Source organism: Oenanthe melanoleuca, chromosome 3 (assembly GCF_029582105.1).
Source record: "Oenanthe melanoleuca isolate GR-GAL-2019-014 chromosome 3, OMel1.0, whole genome shotgun sequence".
Lineage (NCBI taxonomy): Eukaryota > Metazoa > Chordata > Aves > Passeriformes > Muscicapidae > Oenanthe > Oenanthe melanoleuca.
Window position 1 is genome coordinate 65,149,245 of NC_079336.1, and position 26,068 is coordinate 65,175,312.

A 26,068-nucleotide genomic window follows, 5' to 3' on the forward strand; every position below is an offset into this window, starting at 1 on the left:
CAGTGAGACCCTTGTTTTCCCCAGATCTCAGGGATCTGCCAAACTTTAAGATGCTACAAAAGAGCTCTGGCAAACTTTCTGTGAATATCACAGAAGTGAAGTAACCTCTTGAAAAGGTCATCTTCCCTATCTTTTAAATTATTTTCTTAACTTCATTTTTTTCATCTATGAACAGCTACAAGTGATAAAATGATGCTATGCCATGGGGCTTGCCTTTGGAACCTTAATGTCAGCTTCTGCTGCACAGCTACACTATCACAATGGCTAGCCTTGTTTTATCTCTGCCTGCTGTTTCCTCAGATGCCTGTTCCTTCAATTTTCCTGCACCTTGACACCCTCTGAAACAACGACATCCTTTTCCTACCAAGCATGTGCCAGGGCACAGCAACTTCCATCCTCAGTGGAATCAGGGGAGTATGATCTCTGAAATGAAGTGGGTTACAGCCAACAGAGAGGTGCTCACTTATTAGGAAGCAATAATCTTTTACCAAAATAGAGGCTTTTCACCCATCACATCAGGAAAATGAAACCTTAAGGGTAAATTAGAGAATTTGAAAAAAAAATAAATTATAGCTCTATAGTTCATCAAGTCTGAGAAGTGATAAATTCTTCCAATAATTTAATCCAGATCAAGTACAGGCAGCTTTTTAAGTGTATTGCATCAACACATTTGAACTAAAGCATTCTTTGCTGCAGAATAACCAGATAATGACAAATTTGCACAGTAACATTGGTGTCTTGCTCTGACTTTCTTCTCCTACATGACAAATTTAAGTAAAGGGAGAGGAAAAGGAGATGAAAAGTAAAATAGGTTTATTTCAGCCCTTCAAATAGTTAGGAGCTTATCAGTAATCACACACTGCATAATCATGAATTCAATCCAAAATGCATAGAATATTGGGAGCAAAAATAAAAGTCAAACATAATCAAAAACTGTAAACAATGATATGGCTCACAGAAATGTGGTATAAAAGCAGCTGCATAAAACAGTTTACAAGCAAGGTTTATATCTTTCTTTAACCAAACAGAGGGGGAAGTCAATGTTAGCAGTCTCATAATACTCACTGAGGTGATGATAATACAACAGCATTATTTAACCTCTGAAATAATAATGACTCTTTGTGAACAGCTGAATTAGCTGTTATCTTATAAACTGCTCAGGATTACAGATATTTATGTCAGAGCAGAGGATGCACACAGCCCTCCCATGGATAGCCCTGCAGTTAAATGCACCTTCTTTCTTCCACCTGTGTCACCCACAAAAGACTGGGAGCACTGGATGATGTCACCCCATGTGCAGTCACCCTGTGCATCCTAAACACAGAAATTGTCACCTCTTGTGAATCATTTCTCCCCAGGCTCTAGTTCTGGTTTTAAAAATTTCTGTTAGAACTATAACAAATATGGTAAAATTGTGCTTGAATCAGCTCAAGTATGTATATTTGCCAAACAAAAGAAATTCTGTGAGTATTCCTACTCCACAGCTGACTCACATTCAGAACTAAATCATGCACACAATTATTTTATGGCCTTGCTTGAAGTCAACATAAAGCTGACTTGCACTGCAATTTAAATTACCTCCAAATCTCTTTTGGAAAGAAAAACTTTCCATAGTAACAAGAACTATTCTTTAGAGACCAGATTTTCTAACACCAACACCTGAATTCATTTAATCTGAGCTTTTCAGACTCATTGCTGTCACCTGCAGTAGATGCTAATGCGTTGCTTCAGGCTGTTGTTGAAAAGTTTGATGCCTCAGTTCTCACAGGATTTATCACTTTGAGGCAGGTCCATCACTTCCTCTCCCCTAAGTACAATAACACCCACAAACCCTTCTCAAAAGCCTTTAGCCACTCTTTCATAGCTATGTAGCTGGGCAGCATATAAAGCAATAAAGCTATTTCCCTAACATAAAAAACAATCTCACCTTTTCCTAATGTTGCAATAACAAAATATCAACAATCTTTCAGTTAGGAAAAGGTGGACCACGAGATATTTTAAATACTTGTGGTGTTACCTCTTTCTAAGCAGAATAATTTTTTCCAGGCATTTGAAGCAAAGCCACCTGGAGGAGGGGACGCAGCAGCTGCTCACTGGAGCCAAGCAACAGAACAGCTTAGAAGGAAGAATTAAGAGAATGAGAGACTATATAATTGAAAATATTATAAAAGGGTTATAACACCAGATGTAAGCTCAAATCTGGTTGATAACCCGAATTGACACAGTTTGTTTTATTAGTACAAGCAGTTAAATTAAATCATGGTGTTATCTCTCACTCAAAATGTTTCACCCTTAAAGCATGGCATTGATTAATTAGAACTACACCAGAAAGTCTTGTATAATGGAGTCAGGCCATTAACTTCACTTGGCTGAAGGTGAGACCTGGGCTGTAAGTATTAAGTCCTGAAAAGAGCTATATATATTCCCCAATGGGAAATCATTTCCACATGACTAAAATGCCCATGTTGCTCTGCTGAAACAGTGACTATTTAACAGAGCACCAGAACATCCATTTCACTGAGAGGAAATGAAGACTGGCTACTACATAGGAGCAAATATTTTCCAGTAACAAGTAAAAAATGGTTCAATAAGTCTTGCTTCTCATGATTTTTAAAATTTATTTAAACAAACTCCTCATTTTAATAAAGCTAACATTCTGTTTAGATATAAAAAATGCATCAGGTAGCACACAAAATGGAAAGTGTGCTATTTCTGTGAATGTCAAACCATTGAGTTCCTATCATTTTGAGACACCTCTTGTATACCTAAAATATACAACCCATTTGAACAAGTGTGGTTGCTCCAGAGATGCAATTACTGCAGCTCCAACAAAATAAAACGAACTATAGGAAGCATTGGGTTCTTCAGGCTTATCTTGGCCTTGTTTTTTAAAATAAGAAATAACAATATTGCATGCACAGACAATTACCCAGAGGGTAATATATCCCTTCTGTGATAAGTATCTAAGACAAATGTAATACAAGAATTGCCTTCTGAAGTCGCCTGCCTCTCCCCATGGACAACTTTAGAAACACCCGGTAAATCCTACCCTTATTATAAAGAACTGAGTAATAAGAGATACACAGTAATGACATCAGATTTCAGATAAAGTGAGCAATTAAGAAGTAAAAAACCCCATAATTTTACATGAAAGATTATTTTCCAAATTTTCTCTTCTCCTTTTTTTTCCTTCACCAAAACAACTTGTTTAAAGTTCCTCTGTATAATTTAAACCATTATTGCCTCTTATATTTGTGCACACATATATATACACACACACAGAGCATAATAAAAATACATACAGGAAACAAAATGAAGATATATCAGCATATGTTAATTCTTAGAATAATGAATATCGTGCCTCACCAAGACATTGGTGCTAAGTATTCAAAATCAGTACTTTGAAGTATCTAAATTGTTTCCATATTAGCATGGAAAATACTGACTTTTGACACTAAATCTATTTACTGCCTCATTTAAGCAAATGATGTAGCAGAAAAATTAAACTCTCCCAAGAGAAATGCTTATACACAGAAATGTATAGCCCAAATTAGTAGCTACAAACTGCTGCAAAATGCACTCAATTCACATAAAATACAGATAGAAGACATGTTTATGTAATGCTGAAGGTTGTATAATACAAAGACAAATAAAATGAGAGGAAAGCTAATAACACAAAGCATTACATAGTTTTACAAAAAGCAGAGAAGGATACTAAAATGCTTTTGTCAAAAGCAACACCACAAAAGATACTCCTTAAAGTTAATGGGATTTGAGTTGGTTTACTTCAACTTTAATTTTCTGGTAAAAAATGATAACCAAGGGTATTTCACTGAAACCAGTCACTCTGAAAAGATGATTATCTACAAAAATTAGTAATTCTACCAGAAAGTATGACTGATATACTTGTGAAAATTTACACTGATATAGTTTTGCTCTCATTTAGATAGTTCCATCCAAGCTAACAAATTGCCACTATCTAGATGGTGAAAATTGTTTGACAACATTAAAACAAAAAAGCAAAAAAAACCAAAACCTGAGCCTTACATAAATTTCTGAATAAATTTGCTTGGATGTAATGCAAACCTCATCTCAAAGCAATGAATTTGAAATTGAACTGTGGATGCCTGTTGTAACAACATGAATTAAATGTATGAATCTCATTCCTCCCCTTCTCAAGCACTTAATTAGTTTTTGAATGCCTAGATTTTGTTTCACTGAGCTGAGAAATATAAATTACTTATCAGAAGCTCTATCTTTTCTACAGTTTCCTCTTTCCACCACTTTTGCTATTGCTGATGCTGGCTACAGGAATAAACAGTGAGAGGAGATACAGACACCATATGCATCTGATCAGCTGGAAATCACAGAACTGTAGTGATATTATCTGTTTTCCACCTTGTGCTTTGCAAAGGAACTTTTCACATAAGTCTTAAGACATTATGTTTAATTGGGTACATGTTCTTATAACTACTCTCTGATATTAGGTAAACTATACAACACCACAGATTTATTGACAATAATTGAAAAATAAAATGAAAAAATAATTCTTACCTCATTGTAAAGGCAAATTTTGGGAGCCTATATTTTTCAATAACTTCATTGGTGATCTGCTGATTGCACAAGAGGCAACAACTGACAGTAAATTGGAGGGAATGCTGTCACAGCTGATGGCAGCTATGCCATCATAGCTAGCTGGGAAGATGTTTGCACCCTTGAGGTTTAAGCCAACAAAAAGCTCATGTCCTACTCCAGGCACCAAGGTGGGCTCATTTCACAGAATAACCCCCTGCATGAGTAGGGACCAGGTGTGGAAGGGATGGGCAGGAGCTATGGCAAAGGCAGAAACCACACCTGCCCTCATCCAGGTGGGAAATGATCCTGAACATATAGTTTTAAAATATCTCATTATCATATCATTAATTTCAGAATTATGCCTATATAAAAAACTATTTCCAGCATCTATATTATATAACACAATGCTTCAAAAGAATAAGCCTTCAGAAAGGAACTCTACCTGCTGTATATGAAAGAACAAAGGAAAAAAATACTGATTTCTTTAAGCATCATGGTTTTTTTTTTTTTTTTTTTTGCCCCAGAAGTTCCTATTAAATCAGTTCTGTGAGAAAGCTGGGAGTTATCAAACTCATGTTTCCCAGGGATATTGGAAGCCCTACCCAATTCCAACAGTCAATATCCACTATATAAGAGATGTGTATATTTAGTTTATCATTAGATGAAACGAAGTTCCCCTTTCTAGGACTATTTTTGGGTGATTAATCCTGGGTGATTTTTAGGTCCTCAACTCTTCTAGTAAGCATTTAGCAAATCTTCTCAAGCCAGATATCCAGAATTAAAACTGTGTCATTGCTCACACTGCAAACCTGGCTGCTGTGCAAGTCAGGAGTGCGAGCAGGCAGGAGAGGTGACACACCATGGAGTGATGCCATGTGCCTCCTCCTGCCAGCCCAGCCACCCTGAGGAACAGGGAAGAACATCTGGAGCAGATTTGCTAGCACTTACAGAGGCTGAAGTAAGCAAAATTCTTTGGTGAATCCCCAGAATTCATCTGTTGCCACCAAGAAGAACCCAAGAGAAGTGGTGAGGATGCAGCTCCATCCACAAACCAGTGAACTCAGTTACAGATTGTCTAAAATAAGCCACCTCTCCCTTCAAAATGGTATCTCACTGAGTTAATTCCACTAATTTCATGCAGTTCCACAAGGTCTAACTTTGAGGAGAGGAGGCAGTGCTGCTTGGGCACCACAAGCAGTTTGCTGCCAGTACAGCTCTGCTTGATCACACACCACTTAAACACTTCCAGCTTTCCAGGATCCTCCCCTATCAAATGTGTTGGATAGCTCTGCAAGTTCTGTACTACATCTTGGTTATCCATTGGAAACTTTACCTCCATAGCAGGACTATTACAAAAAAAACAAACCAAACAGATCTTAAGCACTCAATATATTCTTGTACTATTTTTAACGAGAAAAAACCCCCACAACAAACTAGATTAATATTCTAATAAAAAGAATAATAATCAGTTTACTAGTGTTTGCTTTTTGGGTTTTTTTTTTTACTCTAACAAAACTGGAAAGCTTTAAGTCTTTTGTGGTAAATAGCTGCTGTTGCTTTTTAACAGTAGCACAGTAGAAAAGCTAAAAATTAAATATTAATACATTGAATATATTTCCAAGCAAGCTTGCTCAAGCTTTAAACCCAGCTTTTTCTTTAACAGCCTGCTGCAGTTAAAAGAGTATAACATTTAAATCCCACAGTAAGATTACCACAGAACCTCTTCTGATTCCAAGCAGTTTTAAAAAATCTACTATGTTTTTAAATGCAAAAATCTCACAGAATTAGTTACTTGGTACAAATAATTCATGAATTCAGAAGAAAATTATGCAGGAATTCAAAACATTAGAAAGTGAAAATATTTTCTCCATTCAGATATAGAAATTGCTTGCAGCAGTTAATTTAAAGGCAATTCCTGTCACACTCACAATAGAAGGATGCTCTTTAAGAGAAAACAAAATGACACTGATTCATTGACTTGCACATTAATCAGGACATGCTGATAGAGAATCATTAATCAGGACTCCACTAATAGAAAATCATTAGAACAAAGCACATCAGCAGTGATGCCTCTTCACTTACCAGGCCTTTCTTGAACCAATACCTAACACTGAGGCCAGTTTCTCAGTAGCTTTCAAAGCTCCTATGACATAATTTATTCAAGACTCTTGACATAGTGCAGTCCTTCAGTATGACAACATCAGCTTGAAAATTAAGTACATAAAGGCATAGGGAAACAAGGGCAAAGGGGATTTCTTACTTTATTTAATGTACTGAAGCAACATGAGTTTAAATTCACCCAAAACAGAAGTTTTCAATACAAATGTTAACATTATTTCTTTGTTTCTATTAGCTGCAGGAACCACAGTTCAGGATATACCTCAGTGGGACTTGGATTACTTTAATAAATAATACATGCTTCATTCTGATTTTTTCAGTGTACCTGCCATGCCATTTACTCTTTCATCCAAACAGAGTCTGTGATGTGTTTGGACAGCCAGAGTAGCAGGTGGCACAGATGGACCCAGGTTCACTGAATCCACCTGTGTGAACTCTGATGGAGAAATGCTGTAAGCAAAATCAGTGGTAATCTAGAGAACCCTGAATATTTCCACAATAGGCAGAAAACAATGGAAATAATAAAACTGATTTCAATACTTATTAATGGTAATTTTCACTTAAAATGGAGCACTTCAGTAACAACACTATCTGTAAACTGTGAGAAGCCTCCAGCACAGAGGAGCTGAAACAAACAGAAGCAGAACCAGACAAAAACACAAGCTTCCATAGTTCAGTGATGGTACAGGAGGTTTTAATACATGATTTTTGACAGATTGTTTTGGATTGAGAAACTGAGATTCAGGGCTAGATTTTTTTCCATGTTTTCTTCTCATTGACGTTTTTTCCTTATTCCCTTTTTTTTTCAAAGTAAGGTAATAGAATTGTAATCTTATTTAGCAGCAGCTGGTATTTTTTCTTTAAGTGGTAATCTCAAAAATATAACACTCAGAAAATACAGCTGGTAAATATTAGGAATACCTGTTATGTTTTTTTAAATTGAGCTTTCTGGAATTATTCAGTCTAAGTAAATGAAGGTAATTCTCCATTAAAAAATCCTTTGTTACTCTTATAACTTAACACACGGCCTGAAACACTTATCTGTAGATGTCCTGTCCTTTAATGTACTATAAATTCTCTTTTCAATTACCATAAACATCTCCCAAATAGCACCTGGCTTCTGTTCGCTATGGCTCCTTTTTCCTCCTGTGCTGACATTGAATATTGAATATCTTAAAAAAAAAAGTCCTTTCAAAAATAAAATACCATAAGAATTTTCTCAATTTATAGTAGACAGTTAATATTTACACTTTTTATTTTTGTTTGGCTTTTTTATTATTGGTTTGGGTTTTGTTGTTTGGGATTTGGTTAATTATATTTTTTTAAATCTCAGTGCTTTCCAGAAACTAAAAAAACACAACCAAAGTTGATATCAGTTTTCCTAAAGCAGAATGAAGATCGGGAGGCACGCAGCTACAGGCTGATATATAATTTTGCATTTAAAGTACTTCTTCCTTATAAGAGATTCTCTTTTCACACAAGTTCCCGAATCCCACTGTGTCCCCTAAAAGTCTGACTTAATGGTATTAACACACATGTAATAGGTTTCCCTGGTCTATGTAATAGGGCACAGGATTTGGGAACAAACTAGAAATATTATTATCATAATTATTTTACATATTTTAAATATATACTACTGCTTTTCCTCTCTTGTATGAATTTGATGAGCAAAGCTTACTAATCCTCTAGACATCATTGTGCAAGCTACTGTGGTAAGGATGGAGAATGCTCAAGGTTTCACATGCTGGGTGATGGCATTCAGTTTACCCCCTGATGCTCACCTTAGCTTTACTCTGCTTAGAAAGAAGCAGTGGAGTAACTTGCTGGCCATTTGAGAGCCCTTGTGAGCCCTGAGTGGATACAGAAGTGAGAGGAGGATGAGGATGGACTGACACATGGTGCATCCTCTTTGCCTGAAGATTTTTGACTGCAAAAAGAAGCAATTCTAACAAGAACGGCAAACCTGTGGTTTTTTTAAATTGTCAGGACAATGTATAATGACATTTCTTAAACAATTAAAGATGTCATCACACCTTTATTTTTTTTAAGTCTGGCCTCAAGGGAAAGTCTGTGAATTGAAATAGATTTTGTTCTCCTGCTGGTGGACACAGGAAATAAATGCAGTAAAATGGTAGTAAAATGTAGTATTGCAGACATCTACAAAAAGACATAATCCTACAGTATTTACACATATGGGACATGTGATAGCTTTTTCTGTTTTTTCTGTTTAAAGAACTCAGGTCTTCCATGACACTTGACACAAAGCTCTTATTTCATGATGAATCAGTGCACACTCAGGGTGTATTAACAGGCTCAGAAATGTATGGCACATTGCTGATAAGGAAAAGGAGATAAAAAGGTCAAGTCTTTGAAGCAAATCTGCTAATTTGGCAAATACAAAACTTGGTTAGAGAACCATGCAGAACTCAATAAATACCCAGGGCAATGCTTCACAGAACCAACAGGTGCTGGATAACCCATCAAACAATATCAGGTTTGTCCCCTCAAACACTTGCAGGTGGAATCAAGCAAGGTGATGCTTTTTTTTGTTATTTATTTGACTCCCTGGTTTCAGAGTTGTATGGTTGCTACTTGGGAGACATAAAATTTGAAAGGCAAAGCCCACTGAAGCTGGTAACAGAAGCAGGCAGAAAATGTCCACTAAAGGATGAGAAAATGTGCTACATGGCTGACCATTTCTCTGTGTAAACATCCATTTTCACCACAAATAACAGGAACCAGTTTTGCTGGTGAACACCTCTATACACTTGTACAGGATATTTAAACACATCTTTCAATTACCAAGCTCAAACACACCTCTAGAAACTGCATTGCATCTATCTTAGTTCATTACAGCAATTAAGCATATAATAAGAACAGCCTTGATTAAAAGCCTTATGGCATTAGGCAAATTAACATTGGCCTCTTCTATTCTCTTTACTTTTTCACTACTTCGCATCCTTCTAAGAAATCTGGAACCTGGAGCAGAAAAGGAAAGATACCTTTCATATCATATCTTTTCTAACCCGAACACTAGACACAAAGTTAGTGTAACAAACATTTATAGGCAAACTTTAACAGTGGCTAAGCAATTATTCCAGACAATTCGGTATCATTCACAACCAAACTCTGGCATAAGAACCATATCTAAACCCTCAACAGGAGGAAGAGTGAGAGAGTGATGAAGACTTTAACCTCAGTTGCTTAACCTGATTTTTGGAGAGGAGGCTGGGCTGCAATTTCTGGTATGTTAAGGAGTAGTCAGTCAGGAACATTTTGATTTCCAAATTTGGTTTGTCAATATGTTTAGCCAAATGAATGATGAGTGCTTTGGATCTCATTATTGTATGTCTGGACACAGAAGCAATAATTAAGTTATAATACGAGGAGCCTTGCTCTCAGTATTATTGATTATAAAATACTTAACAGTGCTCACAGATACTATAATCAGATTAACTATAGGCACAAAACAGAGAAGCAGTGCAAAAATAAGACTGAAAAATTATTTTCAAATATTTCATCCAATTAATTTTTTACCTGTGTTTTATAGTATATTTGTAATGCAGTTACAATTATCTTAAATACATTGTGGTACGTGTTTGACCAAAAAGAACATTTGGTTGGAATCTAATTTTAACTAGAAACACTAAATGAAGGTAAAGATGCTTTCAAGCTGAAGGGAGAGATAACATTTCAAGTTGTGTATCAGGATTTTTGCACAGCTCTAAAATAATCCAAAAAGAGAAAAGTTCTATACAGTTATTTTTGAACTTAGGTTTTTAAAACATTTTCAAATGGCTGACGAAAAAAGAATGGGTTTTATGTAGTCAGTAAATTGACAGCTCCAGGGTAATCCATACAAAAACAGTGGGAACAACATCCAATGTGGGTCACTGAAAACTTGTAGCTCCTTCTCTGAAACATTTAATATATGCATATAGAAGAGAACTCACCATGGACACGGAAGAGGAGAAGTATATATCATGTTTCAGATGACTGTATATCATCCAACTGGTAGTCCATTATACCATCGGCTGATGAAAGACTTTGCCATACCATAAAGATCTCTAAAAAAATAAATAAATAGGGGAGTCAAAAGATAAACACTGAAGAAGTTAAAACTGAATGTTCTTTATTTAAAATACAGTTTCACTGCTGTTTAAAGCATACTTTTAAAACAACAGTAACCAAAGAGCCTGTTCTACATCATCACCATCCAGCAAGAGGTGGATACATATTCTCTTATAACCATTGCAATGATATTTGCTCAGATATTTCATTTGCAGTTATTTTACTGCAAAGGCTACTGTACAGATTTTTTGACTTCCAGCTGACTTCACGATTCATCTTTTTTTCCATGTTGTTTAACAATGACAGTTGTATGCACTGGTGTTTTCTCAAAACAGTATTTTTCAAGTGCTATTTTCCTTCTTGTTTCATTTATGCAGGACTCCACTGCACATTTTCTAACAAAACACAAAATCCACGTGCCAAAATTAACTACAAAGGTGGATGATGGGGAACACCACTGCACACGAGCAGGCAGCTGACAAATCAAAGACCTTCATACAAGACACAGCACTCAGCTTGGGTTAACAGCACATACAGAACAAGGGACACCAACCAGCCCATCACCAGCTCTTAATTCCTTGTTTCTCTTTTGCTAAACACAAAGGCCAGACTGCTGCAAAGCTTGCTTGAGGCTCTGATCCCAGAGTTGCAATTTTAAACTCTGATGATGGGCAGAGTGGCAAGAGAGCTGGATTCTAAGCCATGCTGTATAGCATGGAGGCAAAAGCCAAGGTAGCTTCACTGAAAAAATTTATACCAGCAATTTTCAGGAATCTTGTTTTCTCTCAATTCTTAGTAGGCCTCCTTGTAAGAATTTTTATCCAGGACTACTTTTCCATGGTTCCTCAAAGCTCCCAGCAAGTGCTACAAGTTAAACTGAAACAATGGCTTACATCAGAAAACCTGATAAATTTGGGGTTATTGAGTTTTGTGGTTTGCTGGGGGGAGGAGTTGTCTGTGTGTTGGTTATTTGTTATTGTTATTGTCTCATTGGTGGTTTTTTTGCATTTTGTTCCCCCAAAGCAAAAAGGGATGTGAGGATTCCACCACTCCAGATGTATCCAGTTTCTATAGTTTCAGTTTTAAACATTTCCTCTCAAAAGAGGCTTTCAAGTTTAATTATATTTAATGTCAAATCCTAGGTTAAAAGAAAGTTAGGATTAAAGTGAAAATGTGACCCCAGCACAGTGGTTCCTCTCTCATGGAACTCTTTTAAAGTCAGATTTCCAAAACACACTTTTCATCAGATAGAGAATGAGATTTCATGAGATTTCAGAGATCTCTCTGAAGCAGGGCTTTACATTTTCAATAGAATTGCAAAGAACTTAAAAGCTAAGAAATTGATTCTCTTTTCACCTTTTATGAGAACAGTTTAAGTAAAATGAATACAATTTTCTGATATTTTTCCACAGATTATTTTTGTCTGCATTAATCACACTTTTTCTTTTGATCCCATCTTCTGCAATTTTACATCTAAATTCTGTTGATAATTTAAGGACAGCAACATGACCCTGCCAAATATTTAACTTTCCTAATCTGCTTTACTCTTCTAAAAACCCACTAAAAATGCTGAAGATGCATTCAATCAAGTGCACATGAGTAGAAAACATCATCACCATCAAAATTTAGAATAACCAACTTTTATCCAGATTTTTTATACAAGGGAATTAAATTCTTAATTTTAATAATCATAAGAGTATTTTATCATGGTAAAACCAGCATAAAATTCAAAACAAACATGTTTGGGAAGAGGCATTTTACTCACATACAATAGTTTTTGTTTTATGTGTTCTACATACTTTTCTAATGCTCTTTCACAGGACAAAATTCATATTTTCAAGTATAATGAGGCTTTTTCCAAACAATCAGCAACTTCTAGCAAGTCCTACAACAGCCTACTTATTGCTGCTACCTCTCACATTTTTGCTATCTTTTCAGCACAAAGGAACAAGAGTGAGGAACTGGTCCAATCCAAGAAAAATATGAGAAAAATTTGTCCTTTTTTATCAAGGTAGGTCTGTTTTCTCTCCTTGGAATACTACTGAACCCAAAATACTACTGTAATGGATGAAGTACACAGGGGTAGGCACAGAGGGAAGATAAAGTGCCTCCCCTACCACTGTTACTACTGAAACACACATCAAAACACAATCTTGTTTTGAAAAAGAATTTATTGGCAAAGACAGTATTTATATGAATACATTACTATTTCAAAACACTATTTCATATTCACAACTTTGCCATGTCAATTACTCAGTACAAGCTTTTAGAATTTCAAATGAAATTGATATAAAATGTGAAAAATGTGTAACAGGATTGATATAGTTATTTGGGGTCTTTTAAAGGATATTATTTTTTTTCCTTCAAAGTCTGCAAGAACCATATCTTTATCATAAGCCCTTTCCATAACTTATTTAGGTAATTTGATTTATTTGTTATTTCATTCATTGTTTGCAGCTGTGCACCTATGACAAGGCACCAGCCTAGCCCTGCCAAGACAGTAAGGTGGGCAATCAGATAATCTAAATTTTTCCTTGAACAGACTTAGAATTCACTGAAGGACTTCCTTCCAGGTGCTGAAAGAACAAACAAATAAAACCAAACAACCCCAAAGAACATTAAAACTAGAAAAAAACTGTAACATTCAGCATTTAAGAAAACTGTGAGCAGACAATTTCCAACTCTCCTAGTTCTTTCCTTTGAAAAATATAAAATAATGTGAGAAATCAGAGTCTTTTTTTATATTGGCATATCTTTCCTTCACTATAAAGCAGTTATTCCACAAAATTTTCAGGAACTTTGCAGTGTGAGAAGCTGTAGAATGTAGGAAGCCATCAGCATGCACAATGAACAGGGCCTGGTAACTGCTGCAGTTCTACTATAATTTCTGAAGAACTACATTTTCCTTTAAATAATTACATTATTAACTTAGAAGTAGATGTTGTTGAAAGTGAATTCACTCATATGTCAGAGGACTAGCTACATAGAGCTGATCAATCACTGTGACTCAATATAAGAGGACTGACTTACAGCTGTGAAATGCAGAGTTATTAAAGCATTCCAACAGAAGCCCCTGACCATCATTCAGTCATATGATTGAGGGGTTTGTCTTGCAGGACTAGATTTCTGAGCTGCACTTAAGGATGCTTTAGTGACCAATGTAAAAAGCTGGAAATGGTGTTTACACATTCTGCTGACAGCTTTAATCAGTCAAGAAGATGTCTGCAGATCCAAAACAATACAAGTTTTGGCTCTCCTGTGGTATTCTGACTTCCCACAAAATAAAAAGCCATAAAAAGATTTTGATGTTTTCAAATACTTTAAGAATATGAAGAAAAAAAAAAAATAAACTTTGCAAGGACTACCATCGTTGTATTTTTTGAGTATGCACAAAACCAAATAAGGTATTATTCCCTACAAAGAGTATTTTTAAGAAGCTATTAAACATTTTAAAAAGTGATAAAACACCTGAAATAGCACCAACTAAAAATCTCCTCACTGCAGCCAGTCTTAATCTGTTCCCAGCACTTACGTGTCACAGGTGGACAGTAAGAATTTATCTGTGACTTCTCTGCTGGACACAGGACAGTTAGTTGAATTCAGTCTCAGAATTACATAAAAAACAGCATTATATTGGGACCACACATCTCTTCAGCCAGCTCCTGCAAGGTCAGTAGTATTCCAGCACAGCTCCAGGCACTGGCACCACCCAGCTTCCAGAGCACAGCCTCCAAGGTCCACAAAACACAAAAATAATGAACTGACAATGAACTAAATGAAAAAATTCTATCCTAGTTTCAGCTCTCAGGAATGTGGAAAGAGTTTTAGGCTGTGCACGTCTCACTGTCATTGCCACAAAAGCCTTTCTAAAAAATGGCAATTTCCTGAGTGTGTTATGCAGCTACACAGGCACCCAGATGGAACACGAATTAGCAATTGATTTCATTAATTAGAAAAGTTGCTGTGAAGGAACTGATCATTACAGACAGAAGTAGTTTGTAAGCATTGTTCTCCAATGAAATCCAAACTGTCATTTCAACAAAGGCAAAAGGTTTTTTCCTAACAAGCAACCTGCACTGAAAACTAATCAGAAGCCACAGGTATTTTGCTGCACTTCACAGTCAGTGAGAGGCTAATCTGGAACAGCCAATTGCAAATAGCTCAGCTCGTACAGATAAAATTAACAAGCCACTCAAACTTAATTGTCATTGACCCTTTATTGTCAGCTTCCACCAGCCTGTCCCAGTGCTGCTCACCTGCAGGGGCAGAGAGGAATGTGGTCATTCCAGAGCACGGTGCATGCTGGAGACATGCTTGGATGTCACATGAATTTTCATTCCTTACAAGTGTAACACAGAGAAGAACATTTTTTGTACTTGTATCTCTAATTGTAAGTGTAATCCTTGACTCCTGTTATTTTATCTCCAAATCAGTCAAACAAGCAGTTACTACCTGGCATAATTTAACAAAAAGAAAACACAAAATCCCAACAGTGCTGCCAGGACATGCTGTGCAAAGCAGGATGGACACAACCATGTAAATGCACACAGGTGCTAAAGAGCTTTTGTGACAAAACAAGTAAGCTACACGTGGTTTTCAATCATGGGCTATATTCAAACTCATTGCTATTCATACATTTTTCCTTATTTAAATAAAAACTTCTCATCAGGTTTGGTTCTACTAAAATTTGTATCAGCAACATGCTAAATAGCAGTTGCTTATTCTAACACACTGAAAAATAACTATATATTAATAATTTACAAAAAATCCTGGATGCATTTATGCCCCTTAATATGATCAAAACTGGATTGTATTCAAGTGACCAAGAATTTTGGCCCATAACAACTAATACAATTTGTTTTAATCAAACTTTGTTTTATGCTATGAATATGCAACGTTTAAAATTGTGGAACAGCACATTATGGCTTGAAACTCTCAAGTTTGTTTTAAGAGTGGGACCTCATAACCACAACATCTAACGAGTTCTGATAAATCATAATGATAATGAGTCCTCTGGTCTTTAAACTAACTGCACTAGCCACTGACCTATTTTCAAAGTTTAACCAACTCAACTTGCACTTATAAAAAATTCTACCTATTAAAAAAATCTACTACTCAGAGAAAAAATAATATGATCTCCATTAAAATACTATTTTCTAAAAAGAAAATGGGTGATAAAACACAATGTTTAAAAACATATTTTTATTACTGTTTTAGCATAATTCTTATTTTAACTTAACCCCAGGCACAGAGAGAATCAAAGAGAGAATAAGCAACCTTTTCCCTCAAAATTTTAGTGCTTTCCTAACCAAGATGCTGTTAGCCAAATCTTAAATCTTTTTCTGCATTACTCCTGCTCTGTTGCTTTGTAGGAAGATCTTTTTTCAGGAAATAAGAAGGGACAGAGAATATTTTTTCTGTTAATATGAGCTAAGCAAATAAGATAAAGAATTCAGATACTACAAGGACATACTGTTCCCTATGTGGAAGCTTTATTAGTAATAATTATGAGACAAAGTTACACACAGAAATCATTCACCTGATTAAAGGTTTATGCTAAACTTATAAAAGCTATGACCTAAAGGCTAACCTTAATATATTTTTTAAAAACTCCAAAAGGAAAAGAAAAACATGCTGCATATGGAAATATAATCACTTTATAAACTTTAGGTAACTGTCTGAAATAGGCAACTGCTGAAGAGGGAGAGCATGAAAATGCAACACTTGCTATCACTTAACAGCTAACTCATCAGAAAGGAGAATGATTTCAAGGCTGGTAGGGCTAAAAAGACAGGTTTCTGGGTTTTTTCTAAATTCTATTTCAAAATCCATGATACAAAAAAATCTCAACCAAACAAACACAAAAAACTTCTAAAACAAACAAAAAGCCAAAACAAAACAATAAAAAAACAAAACAAAAAAATAAAACAAAATCAAAACCAAGCCAACAATAAATCTCCAGAATAATTCAATAGAGCATCATCAAAGAAAAATGCTTTCATTAAAGCAAAATGTTCTTCTTTGGTCACAGTTTATCCCTTTTTATCCATGATCATTCATACTACCCACAGAACCATACAACCTTGGAACTGCTTTATACAGAATAACAGGATAATCATGTAAAAAACCTACAAGAGTACAAACTGTGATTCTTCAAGAGTACAAAACACTTTTGCAAATTCTATCAAAAGAATAAGGGGGAAAACAAAAAGCAGCTGTGACTGATAATGCACTAGAAACCATATAATTAATTCCACTTCACAATTACAATCTGTTTATTGTCTTTATTTTATTTTTTTTTTTTTAAATCAGATTCCATGTAAAAGAGAGATTTGAATTTCATTCAGGCATGGTCCAGAGCATGTGATATTCTGGAACTGCACCTTTAAGAAAATCTCAAAATTTGTGTTTTGTTATGTTTTGCTTTTTTTCCTTAAGAGACATCTTTTTTGCACGTAAGATGATTGACCATATTGCTTTATCAATTTGAATAATTTTTAAAAGTAATAAAGGCTTCTGAAAAAAACTATTCTAGTTTTGAACATACTCAAAAAAACTGGTGTGTTTGTTTCCAAGGAACAAGTTAGGGTGGATGCTGGGGAAATGTTTTTTATTTAGATTAGGGTTTGGTTAGTTTTGTCTTTAACAAAGAGTTGAGTTCCTGTTAAAAAACCTGATAACTAAAATTGTTTTAAGTGTTTCAGTTGTATCAGTTTTTTTTGTTACTGCTGCTGTTTTTAATAAAAAGATGATGCTATTTGTAGACATTCTTTACAGAAAGCCTGTTGAACTTGGTGTCCATTCATTTTGAAATAAAATCAATAAAGATCAATAGTATCTACACCTGTACCTGCAAGAGTACATGACAATCCTGAACAGGGTGAGATCTAAAATACAATGCCTTTTCCCTCCAAGTAGAATTAACCAGCAATTCCTCAGACACTCTGGTGACAGGGAACTGTGTTTATATTTTAGATAGTGACCATAATAAAGCAAACATTAATGACCTTCTCTTTCCAGTGAAAACAAACCATTTTTGTAACCAAGTTTGTTTCTTCAAAGGTTTCTAACAGACAGTAATTGTAAATGCATGATTTTAATCTCATCTTGAGGAATTTGTGCTGAAGTTGACTTTGTACATCCAGCCAAACTAAAGATTTTCATGCCCTGTGAACTGAAAACATTGGATTCTCACAAAGATGCTGACATTTTTCTTTATAAATCAGAGTGTAAACTACCAAAGTGAGACAGCTGAAGACTTCCTAATAAGAAATACATCCATAAACTGTCAATATTATAGTTTTTTCCTCCCAAGTAAAATCTATGCTTGAGTGTCTGGTTTGTTTTTATTTGCTTTCATGTTTTTCCTTTGCTTAGCTTTCTGTCACGCTTGAAACAGCTTTACTGGCTTTTTAAACACATTTATTTCAGAAGCTTGTAGGAACACAAGAGAACTGTACTGCCTCTGAAAGGAGTCCAATGAGCTCATACTGTCACTTCCAACAGTGACCAAAAGCAAATGCCCAGGCAGGAACAAAAGTTATCCACAAGAATAAACCACCTATTCCCCATCTTCCAGACACTTTACAGAATCACTGAGCCACATATGGTGGTAACTTCTGTGTATGGTATTATCTCCATCTCCCAAAATCCCTCTGCAATTCTTTCAGTTTTCCTCTCTATCCCAAATAAGTTTACACTATCAACAAACCTCGCCATTCAGCTGGTCTCCACGTAAATATATGTTCATCTGAATGACCATTTTTATTGTCATGCTAATCATTTTTTAATATCAGATACAATCAAATCATGACAATACAAGATGAAGAAACATCCTCATTACAAGGGGGTTTGTTTTTTTTTTATTTCTCAGAAAAAAAACTCTTCAAAAATGGAATGGAGATATGAGCCTAGACTCTAACTTGTGAGGCTTCTACAAGTTTAACAATTAATAGGTAGTAGAAACAGCAGTAATGAAAGAAGACCTTTAAAAAATGGGCAAGAAATACTTAGTATTAATCTGCTTTGCCTTGCAGCCATTCCATCTGCTGGCACCAGGAGAATCTGCAGATTTGTCCTTTCTGAATCAGGTCCACCCAGAGAGAAGATGATAGGAAAATGCAGACGACATAAGACAGAAACAGAATTAGCAACAAATAAAGCTTAGCTATTTTCTTTGCTTATAGAACAAACTGTTTCAAATTCCACATCTAACTAAACATCTATATATTAAGGGGTGGAAAAAAAAGATGCTGTTTTAGCAGCAGAGTAAGAGCCACATTGTGATAATGGTTGACTATCCTGTGCATGTGAGAAAGGAGAAGAGAAAGCAATACAGCTTAGAAAACAGTTTCTTTCTATAAGAAGACATGTCACAAAGGGGAAGTCCCATTGCTGTGAAAAATGGTCAGTTATTATTTTCCTATACATACAGACTATTGACTGGATGTTAGACACTGAGAGAGGTGAAGATGTGAATCTACACTGAGATCTGCCCAAAACTAAGTGTGCCTGGGGTTGGATGGACAACTTGGAAAATGTTCTTCATCTTCTCCATCACAGGAATCCTGTCAGTTCCCATCACCAAGTTAAATAAAGCATCCAGTGGCATGCCTGGGGATTATCTGTAAAAAAACAAATTTTCCAAGCCCGATGAACTTTTGCACCTGCCTAGTGAGATCTGGAAGAGGTCTTTATTTCCAGGAAAGACAGAGAGGCTCTAAGGAAATGTCCTGCAGGAGCAGAAAATCACAGGGAAATGAGTAAGACTCACTGCAGACATCAGATGGCAAAAACCTGTATTCACATCTGGTAAGTTTCCTTCACCTTTCTTCTACCTTAATAACCCAAGGTTCTCGGAGCAAACGATCTTTTTCAAAATCAGAAAATTACAACAACACAAAGAACACCTTAAACTTGAATCTATGGGACATTTGTTATTTTTCTTGCACTGTTGGTAAGCCTCCAAATGACCTTTTCAAAATCTTGTGTACAACCTGTATAGTGGCCCATTGTGCCAGAAATTAAGTAATATGCCATTGGCAGGGCTCAGGAAAACAAGTTCATGAGGTAGTTGTGTTACTGGGACTGCTTCTTGGACCTCCCCAAATGCTACTGAACACACAGCTTACTACAGCTGCTTCCAGTGTGCACCCATAAATATGCAGGAAGTTTAGAGGAATACAAAGAGGTAAATACCAAATCTTCAGCTTGGAATCTGTTGCATAACTCTGAAATGCATGGAAATCTCCCTGATTTCAAAGACCTGATTCCTCCCTAAGCTAAAGGATCACAAACACCCCTTAAAGCAACCTGAGGAATGTATCTCGTGATACAGAGCAAGAATAGATTTAAAGGGGTAGGAAGCATTCTTGTGGTAAGAGGGGAGGAAAACTTACAAAGTGAAAGACCATGAACAATAATCATATTTTAGGGGCTCATCACAACAGTTCTGTAAATTAAGGACAGTAAAATCAGTGCACATTCCAGGGAAGCAGCTGCTGCTGAGCAGGAACCTACGCACTGACGGAATGTCCAATTTCTATATTCAATACTGGGACAGAGTTTGTCACCTTGTCCCCTGCTGGCAACTGTTGAGAACACAAAGCACAGCAGAAGGAAGGCAGAAACAACTTAAAGCTCTCTCAATATCAACAGCTTGGTACTTGTATAGTATTTACAGGGGAATGCTGCCAAGACATTGACCTCCAACAAAGCCTGCAGTGTGTGAATCAGTGAGGTTCAGCATAATCCCCTCATAAAATCTGGTGGTGAGTCACTGTCACAAATAGCTGCCTCATTTTGAAAATGAGGAAGAGGCAGGAAAGGGATGAATGACCAAATGAATAAATGGTAAATGTATTTCTTTTCTCTGAAATGCTGGCTCTGAAGGGGACACAGATGAAGAGAAAGCAGCAGCAGCTGCTCAAGGCTATCACACATGAAAAATGGTAAAGAAAAGGGCCAGAGAAGAAGATATACAACATGGTTCCAGACAAAAAGATTAATGTCACCTTAAGAGACTGATTCTCAGACATATTATCAATACAAGCACTGCTTAACAGTTTTGGGCCTGAATGAACAGTGCCAAGTCTTCTCCATCATAGAGCTTTTAAAATCTTTATTGCCTAAAATCATATCAATCATAATCAATCATAAAATAGTTTGGGCTGGAAGGGACCTTTAGAGGTCAACTAGCCCAATCCCCCTACAATTAGAAGGGACACCTTAAATAAGCTCAGGCTGCTCAGAGTCCTGTCTAACCTGACCTTAAATGTTTCTGGGCATGGGGCCTCCATCACCTCCCTGGGCAACCTGGTCCAGTCTTTCACCACCTTCTTGGAAAAAAAAAATAAAAAAATTCACCTTATATATAATCAAAAGGAACTCCTGGCAGTTTAAAACCATTACCCCTTGTCCTATCACTACAGACCCTGCTAAAATGTTCCTCTTCAGTTTTCTTGTGGGCCCCCTTTGAGTACCAAAAGGTTCTCCCTGAGCCTCCTCTTGTCTCCAGGCTAGACAGCCCCATCTCTCCCAGTTCTTCCCCACAGAAGAGGTGCTTCAGCCCCTTCATCATCCTCATGGCCCTCCTCTGGACCCACTCTAAGCAGGTATTCTCTTAAGTCTAGGATGTCTTTCTTCAATTACTACAAATATTCTGGGTTTCCAGATAAAGATATGTAAATGACCCTGCATATCCTAAAAAGCTTTCTTAAGTTATGACTGAACAAAACTCCCATTGTACATATCCATATATCAAAAATTTTACAAAAAAATGTAATCTGTACTTTCTAAAGGCAAAGAATCAGAGTATCTGTAAAATCATTTAAACTTTGATTTTAAGGCATGAAAAGGACCTACCACATACCAAGCCACCTTCAATACCATGTGAGAAAAGAAGTATTTCAAAGGACTATTTTTTCCCTATGAAGGAGCAAAATGCAAAATTTCCCTTACTGCTTGTGCCAGGTAGGGAGCTGTAATTGCACATTTTTCTATGAGATCTGCTAACACCTCACAGGTAACTTACTAATTTTTCAGTTCATTGCTTGGCTAGAGATACCTAAATTAAATTTGGACACGTCACGTCCTTGGAGTCACCCGTTTATACTGGGAGAGTGTCAGGAAGAGATCTGCTATCAAAGACAGCCATGTCAGCAGATGCTCTTGGAAACAGGGGACCAGACTGACTTTCATCAGTGAGATGATCTATTCCTTGCTTCAAAATACCATTCCTGCAAGGTCTTGAGAAAGACTCAACAACTTACACGTGCCACCTTCAAAAATGAGTCAGGTTATAAAAATTACATCAAGAACCCAGGTTAATCAGGATATACTTGGATTCAAATTAATCAAATCTCCCTAAAAGGGATTCCAATTTCTTAAATGTGTTTGTTTGTTTCTAGGAAAGGTGAAAATTTAAATACATATTTTTAACTGCTTCCTGCTTTAATTGCGTTGAGCAGTTCTGAAGCACTTAAAATGCTTTGGCATGCAGTCAAATAATATGAAAAATGAAAATTAATTTCAATAATCTTCTGTTTTCTGTTGTCAAAATGCAAGTTTTCTCTGGTTTGTCATCTTCCGGGAATGGTCAGTTTTACTAATCACAGAAAGCTCATTTGGCTATTTACAATCCTCTTGTGCTCCATAAAAGGCAATTAAAACAAAACTTCACATTAAGATGTCTTTATCTCATCAGATGCATGAATGATTCAATTCTGCTTAATTACTTTGATGTCCAACTGGAATAAACTTGGTTTAGGATAGCCAAAAATAGTGAAGGAAACAAATCAAAAAGGATGGCCAAATGGAGTCAAGGCACCCAACACTTTTATCTCAGAAATGCACGTGTCTGTCAGAGCTACAGGAAGCCTTTACATATAGAATCATCATTAACTTTGCATGTTTTTGTCAGAAATTCACAGGGACGAGGCTTCAACTACAGGAACAGAAAGCCAAGAAAACATAAAACAACCCTGCTCCATTCCAGTGCATTAACTTAAGGGTGTCTCCAGTTGCCTTCTCATTTCTATCAGAGGAGCTGAAGTCACAGTCAATAATTCAGAGACTAAAACTAAAAGTAAAGTACTTATTTTGCAATCAAAAGCAGTTTTCACAAAAAAGATTCTTCAGTGAATCTGTGTCTGTCTACCAAGGTAGAGAGGTGCTCTAAGGCATATATATTCCTCCAGATTTATGCCAGCAGAAGTGATGTGACATTCCAGATTTTTTTTAAATGCTTATTAAAAAAGAATGGTTGCCAACTATTGAAGGAAAATAAAAACTTACAGATGATTCTCCTTTGCAAAAAATCCCACATACCATATTCACTGCTGCATTATCAGACAAGCATTTTTACTATTGCTTTGTACTCAGTTATTTGTAAAGTTGCAATTAAATGTTGTGAACAAGTTTTCACTCATTCTTGAAAACACCCAGAAGCAACAATGTTTGATATACAATTATTTGCAGTACACAACACAGGGGGTTCTGCCTTACAATCACAGGGTAACAGATGAAGCTTTGAAGTTGTCTGTATTTTTACTGTTTAAAGCTGCCTTTCATATCTATTTCATTTTTAATCATCTTGCCTCGTAGAAAGCTTTTATTTTATTCCTGTCAATTTCCTCCCCCCCACCCTTTTCTATTACATAGAGTATGACTTTCTGCACAGACACATGCCAGCAGACTTGTCTCCAAGCTGCAATATAAGAATGCCAGTAATAGGAAAAGAATATAAACTTGTCAGAATTTTTATAATTACTCTACTGACAGGTATAAATCAATTACACCACAATCACCAGAACTTGTTTTTAAATCTCTAATCATTCAGTAATGGGACAACACCAGTATCACATACAAGAGAAATAACTTGCTCCCTAGAAGTTATAGGCTATAGTCAGTAAGGAGGGATTTCCTTTAGAAGATCTATAAATTACATTGTACTTCCTGAAAATCTTCAGGAGTGAATGAGCTATCTCAGGCAGAGAATGAGGAACTTCCCATTAACTTCCTTGAAATCACCTTAGCAGCTTATAGCAGAGGTAGGGATACAAAGAAATTTTTCTCTCACTATGGTGCCTATCAGGTGGACTACAGTAATCTGTTTTTTAAATTCTTCCACACTTTGTATTTTCTTGTCATAGCAGATGTTACTGAGGCATGGAGTAACCCAAAGATAACATAAAGGACACTGCTACAAGGCACTGTGCAGCTTACACACTGAAGAGAACCCTCAGGATTACAATGATTAACTGTTATTGTACCACTCAGAAGTGGTACATTTAGTTTTTAATTCAGAAGGAGAATGACATATGGGAAGAGTATAACAGGAGTATTTTTAGTGGAGGGATTGATAGAAGGGAAAAGCCCTCTAAGTTACTCTTGCCCAAACCAAGTTGTCAGACAAGGGCTCTAGGTGTATGCTCTCTCCATAGATCAGAGTCTACCTTGGACTTCCAAAATGCAATTCGTTCCAGGCTTAATTTGGGCACACACAGCGTGGCACTGGAGCAGCAGATTGTGGGGTGACACCGTTATGCAGCCAACAGCAAGGCACCCAGCACCAAAAAACTTCCCAGAGGGATCATTTGTTTTGCAGTGCCTTCCCCAAGATGACAAACTGCACACAGGAAGGCATGCCAGCCTTAGTCATCCCAGATCCTCATACCTGGCCACTCTGGCACTTCATTCTCCAGCCAAGGGACTGCTCAGAAAACTTTGTCTTTAGGCCTGACTGCTCAGGGAGAAGAGAAGAAGTGCACAAAGAGAGAGGATGCAACTAGGGTAACACAGGGACCCACAAGATAACTACTTCTCCCAGGTCATACAGCACAAGGCCATGTGTGTGCTATCAGCAAATATTCACACTAGGTCTACATTGAAAGAAAACTGGAGAAGCCACCTGACAGGGAGCAGAGGAAGCCACACCAGAAGCCTGACTAAGGGACTGCTCTAACAAGAGACACGTGGTGCCTCTGGGACACAGGAAAAGCCAGCTGGCCATACAGAGAGGATATTGACACAAAATACATTCAGTAAAGCACCTTGGTACACCATATCTATAATGGGAAAAACAGAAGCAACAAGCTGTAGACAAAAAGGAGCCAGTCACCAGTGGGAAATCACTCAGAGAATGTCTTAGAGACATAAGGAAAGACATTTGTGACAGAAAGCAAGATAAGCATGTGATCCTTATTGAAATCAAGGTTGCTTCCCTTCTGGCATAAGCCACAACAGGTAAGAGCCCTAAAAGCACAAGCTATTAAAGCAGCCATTGCCCAAAGACTCACTCATGTGCTAGAAAATGGCACCAGTCATCAGAGAGCAGGCTGGTCAGAGCTGGAATGACTCCTGGACAGTGATATTTCACTGTCAGCTCACAGCAGCTCAAGTGTGACAGAAGCACAGAGCACTGCTGCAGAGAGGCTGCCCACCTCCCCTGGTGATAGCTATAAAGTGATCCTTATATTAGATATCCTTTCTGAAAAAACACTATGGATGTTCTCCGTCTCCTCCCCAAAACAAACTGAAATTTATTTGTTTATAAACAACATCACCTGTCAAACACACAATTGCAATCTATTTGGAAAACCTAGTTTTATTTTTATTTTTGATTGATTTTCTTAGATGTGCATATCATCCCAAAATGCATTTGAATTTGCTTGTTTTATACTACCAGACCAGCTCAGTCTCTCCAATGTTTTAAAGCCATGCCCTCTCCTTCTTCAGTAACTGGGGAAGGCTTCTAAGTGCTTCTTCTGCCCCTAGTGCAGCAAGGGATAGAAGAGAACACAAAGACAGGCATAATTAAAAAAAAAAAACAAAACAAAAACAAAAACAGAAAAACCAGGAAAAAAAAAAACCACAAAAAAAACCCAAACCAAAACTAAACAAAAAAACCCACAAAAAATTCCAAAAACTAACCAAAAAAAAAAAAAAAAAAAAAAAAAAAAAGCAAACCCCAAAAATTAAACTCCACACCCACTTTATAATGATTGGGGTTTTTTCTTGACATAGATATTTGTCTGCTTTAAGAAGGCTCTGAAATCTGTAATTCACATAAGCCACAACCAACTACACCAATATAACACAGACCAGTACAGGAACCACATGACTTAATAACATGACACTAAGGTGAAGAGGAAATTTTTAAACTCTTACTTTCTTCACTGGAAAGCCTCCCTGTGCTCATATTTTAATGAAAAATGTTTCTTAAAGATCAAGTACATAGACTTGCAAAGCTGGAAAGAGGGAGCCACCACACAAAACCCAGAAAAAGGATTTAACTGAAGTGGGG

General features: G+C 36.5%; 1 protein-coding gene across 2 annotated transcripts in view; it reads right to left on the reverse strand.

The window, feature by feature from the left end:
• Nucleotides 1-26,068, reverse strand: part of CHRM3 (cholinergic receptor muscarinic 3) — a 248,781-nt gene that overhangs the window by 161,629 nt on the left and 61,084 nt on the right. For both annotated transcript variants that reach the window (XM_056487953.1, XM_056487952.1), the window contains exon 2: nt 10,647-10,760. Coding sequence is in view for 1 of the 2 variants with exons in the window: in XM_056487952.1 (XP_056343927.1) it covers nt 10,647-10,678 (32 nt within the window). In the remaining variant the exon portion in view is untranslated. The remainder of the gene's footprint in view (nt 1-10,646; nt 10,761-26,068) is intronic.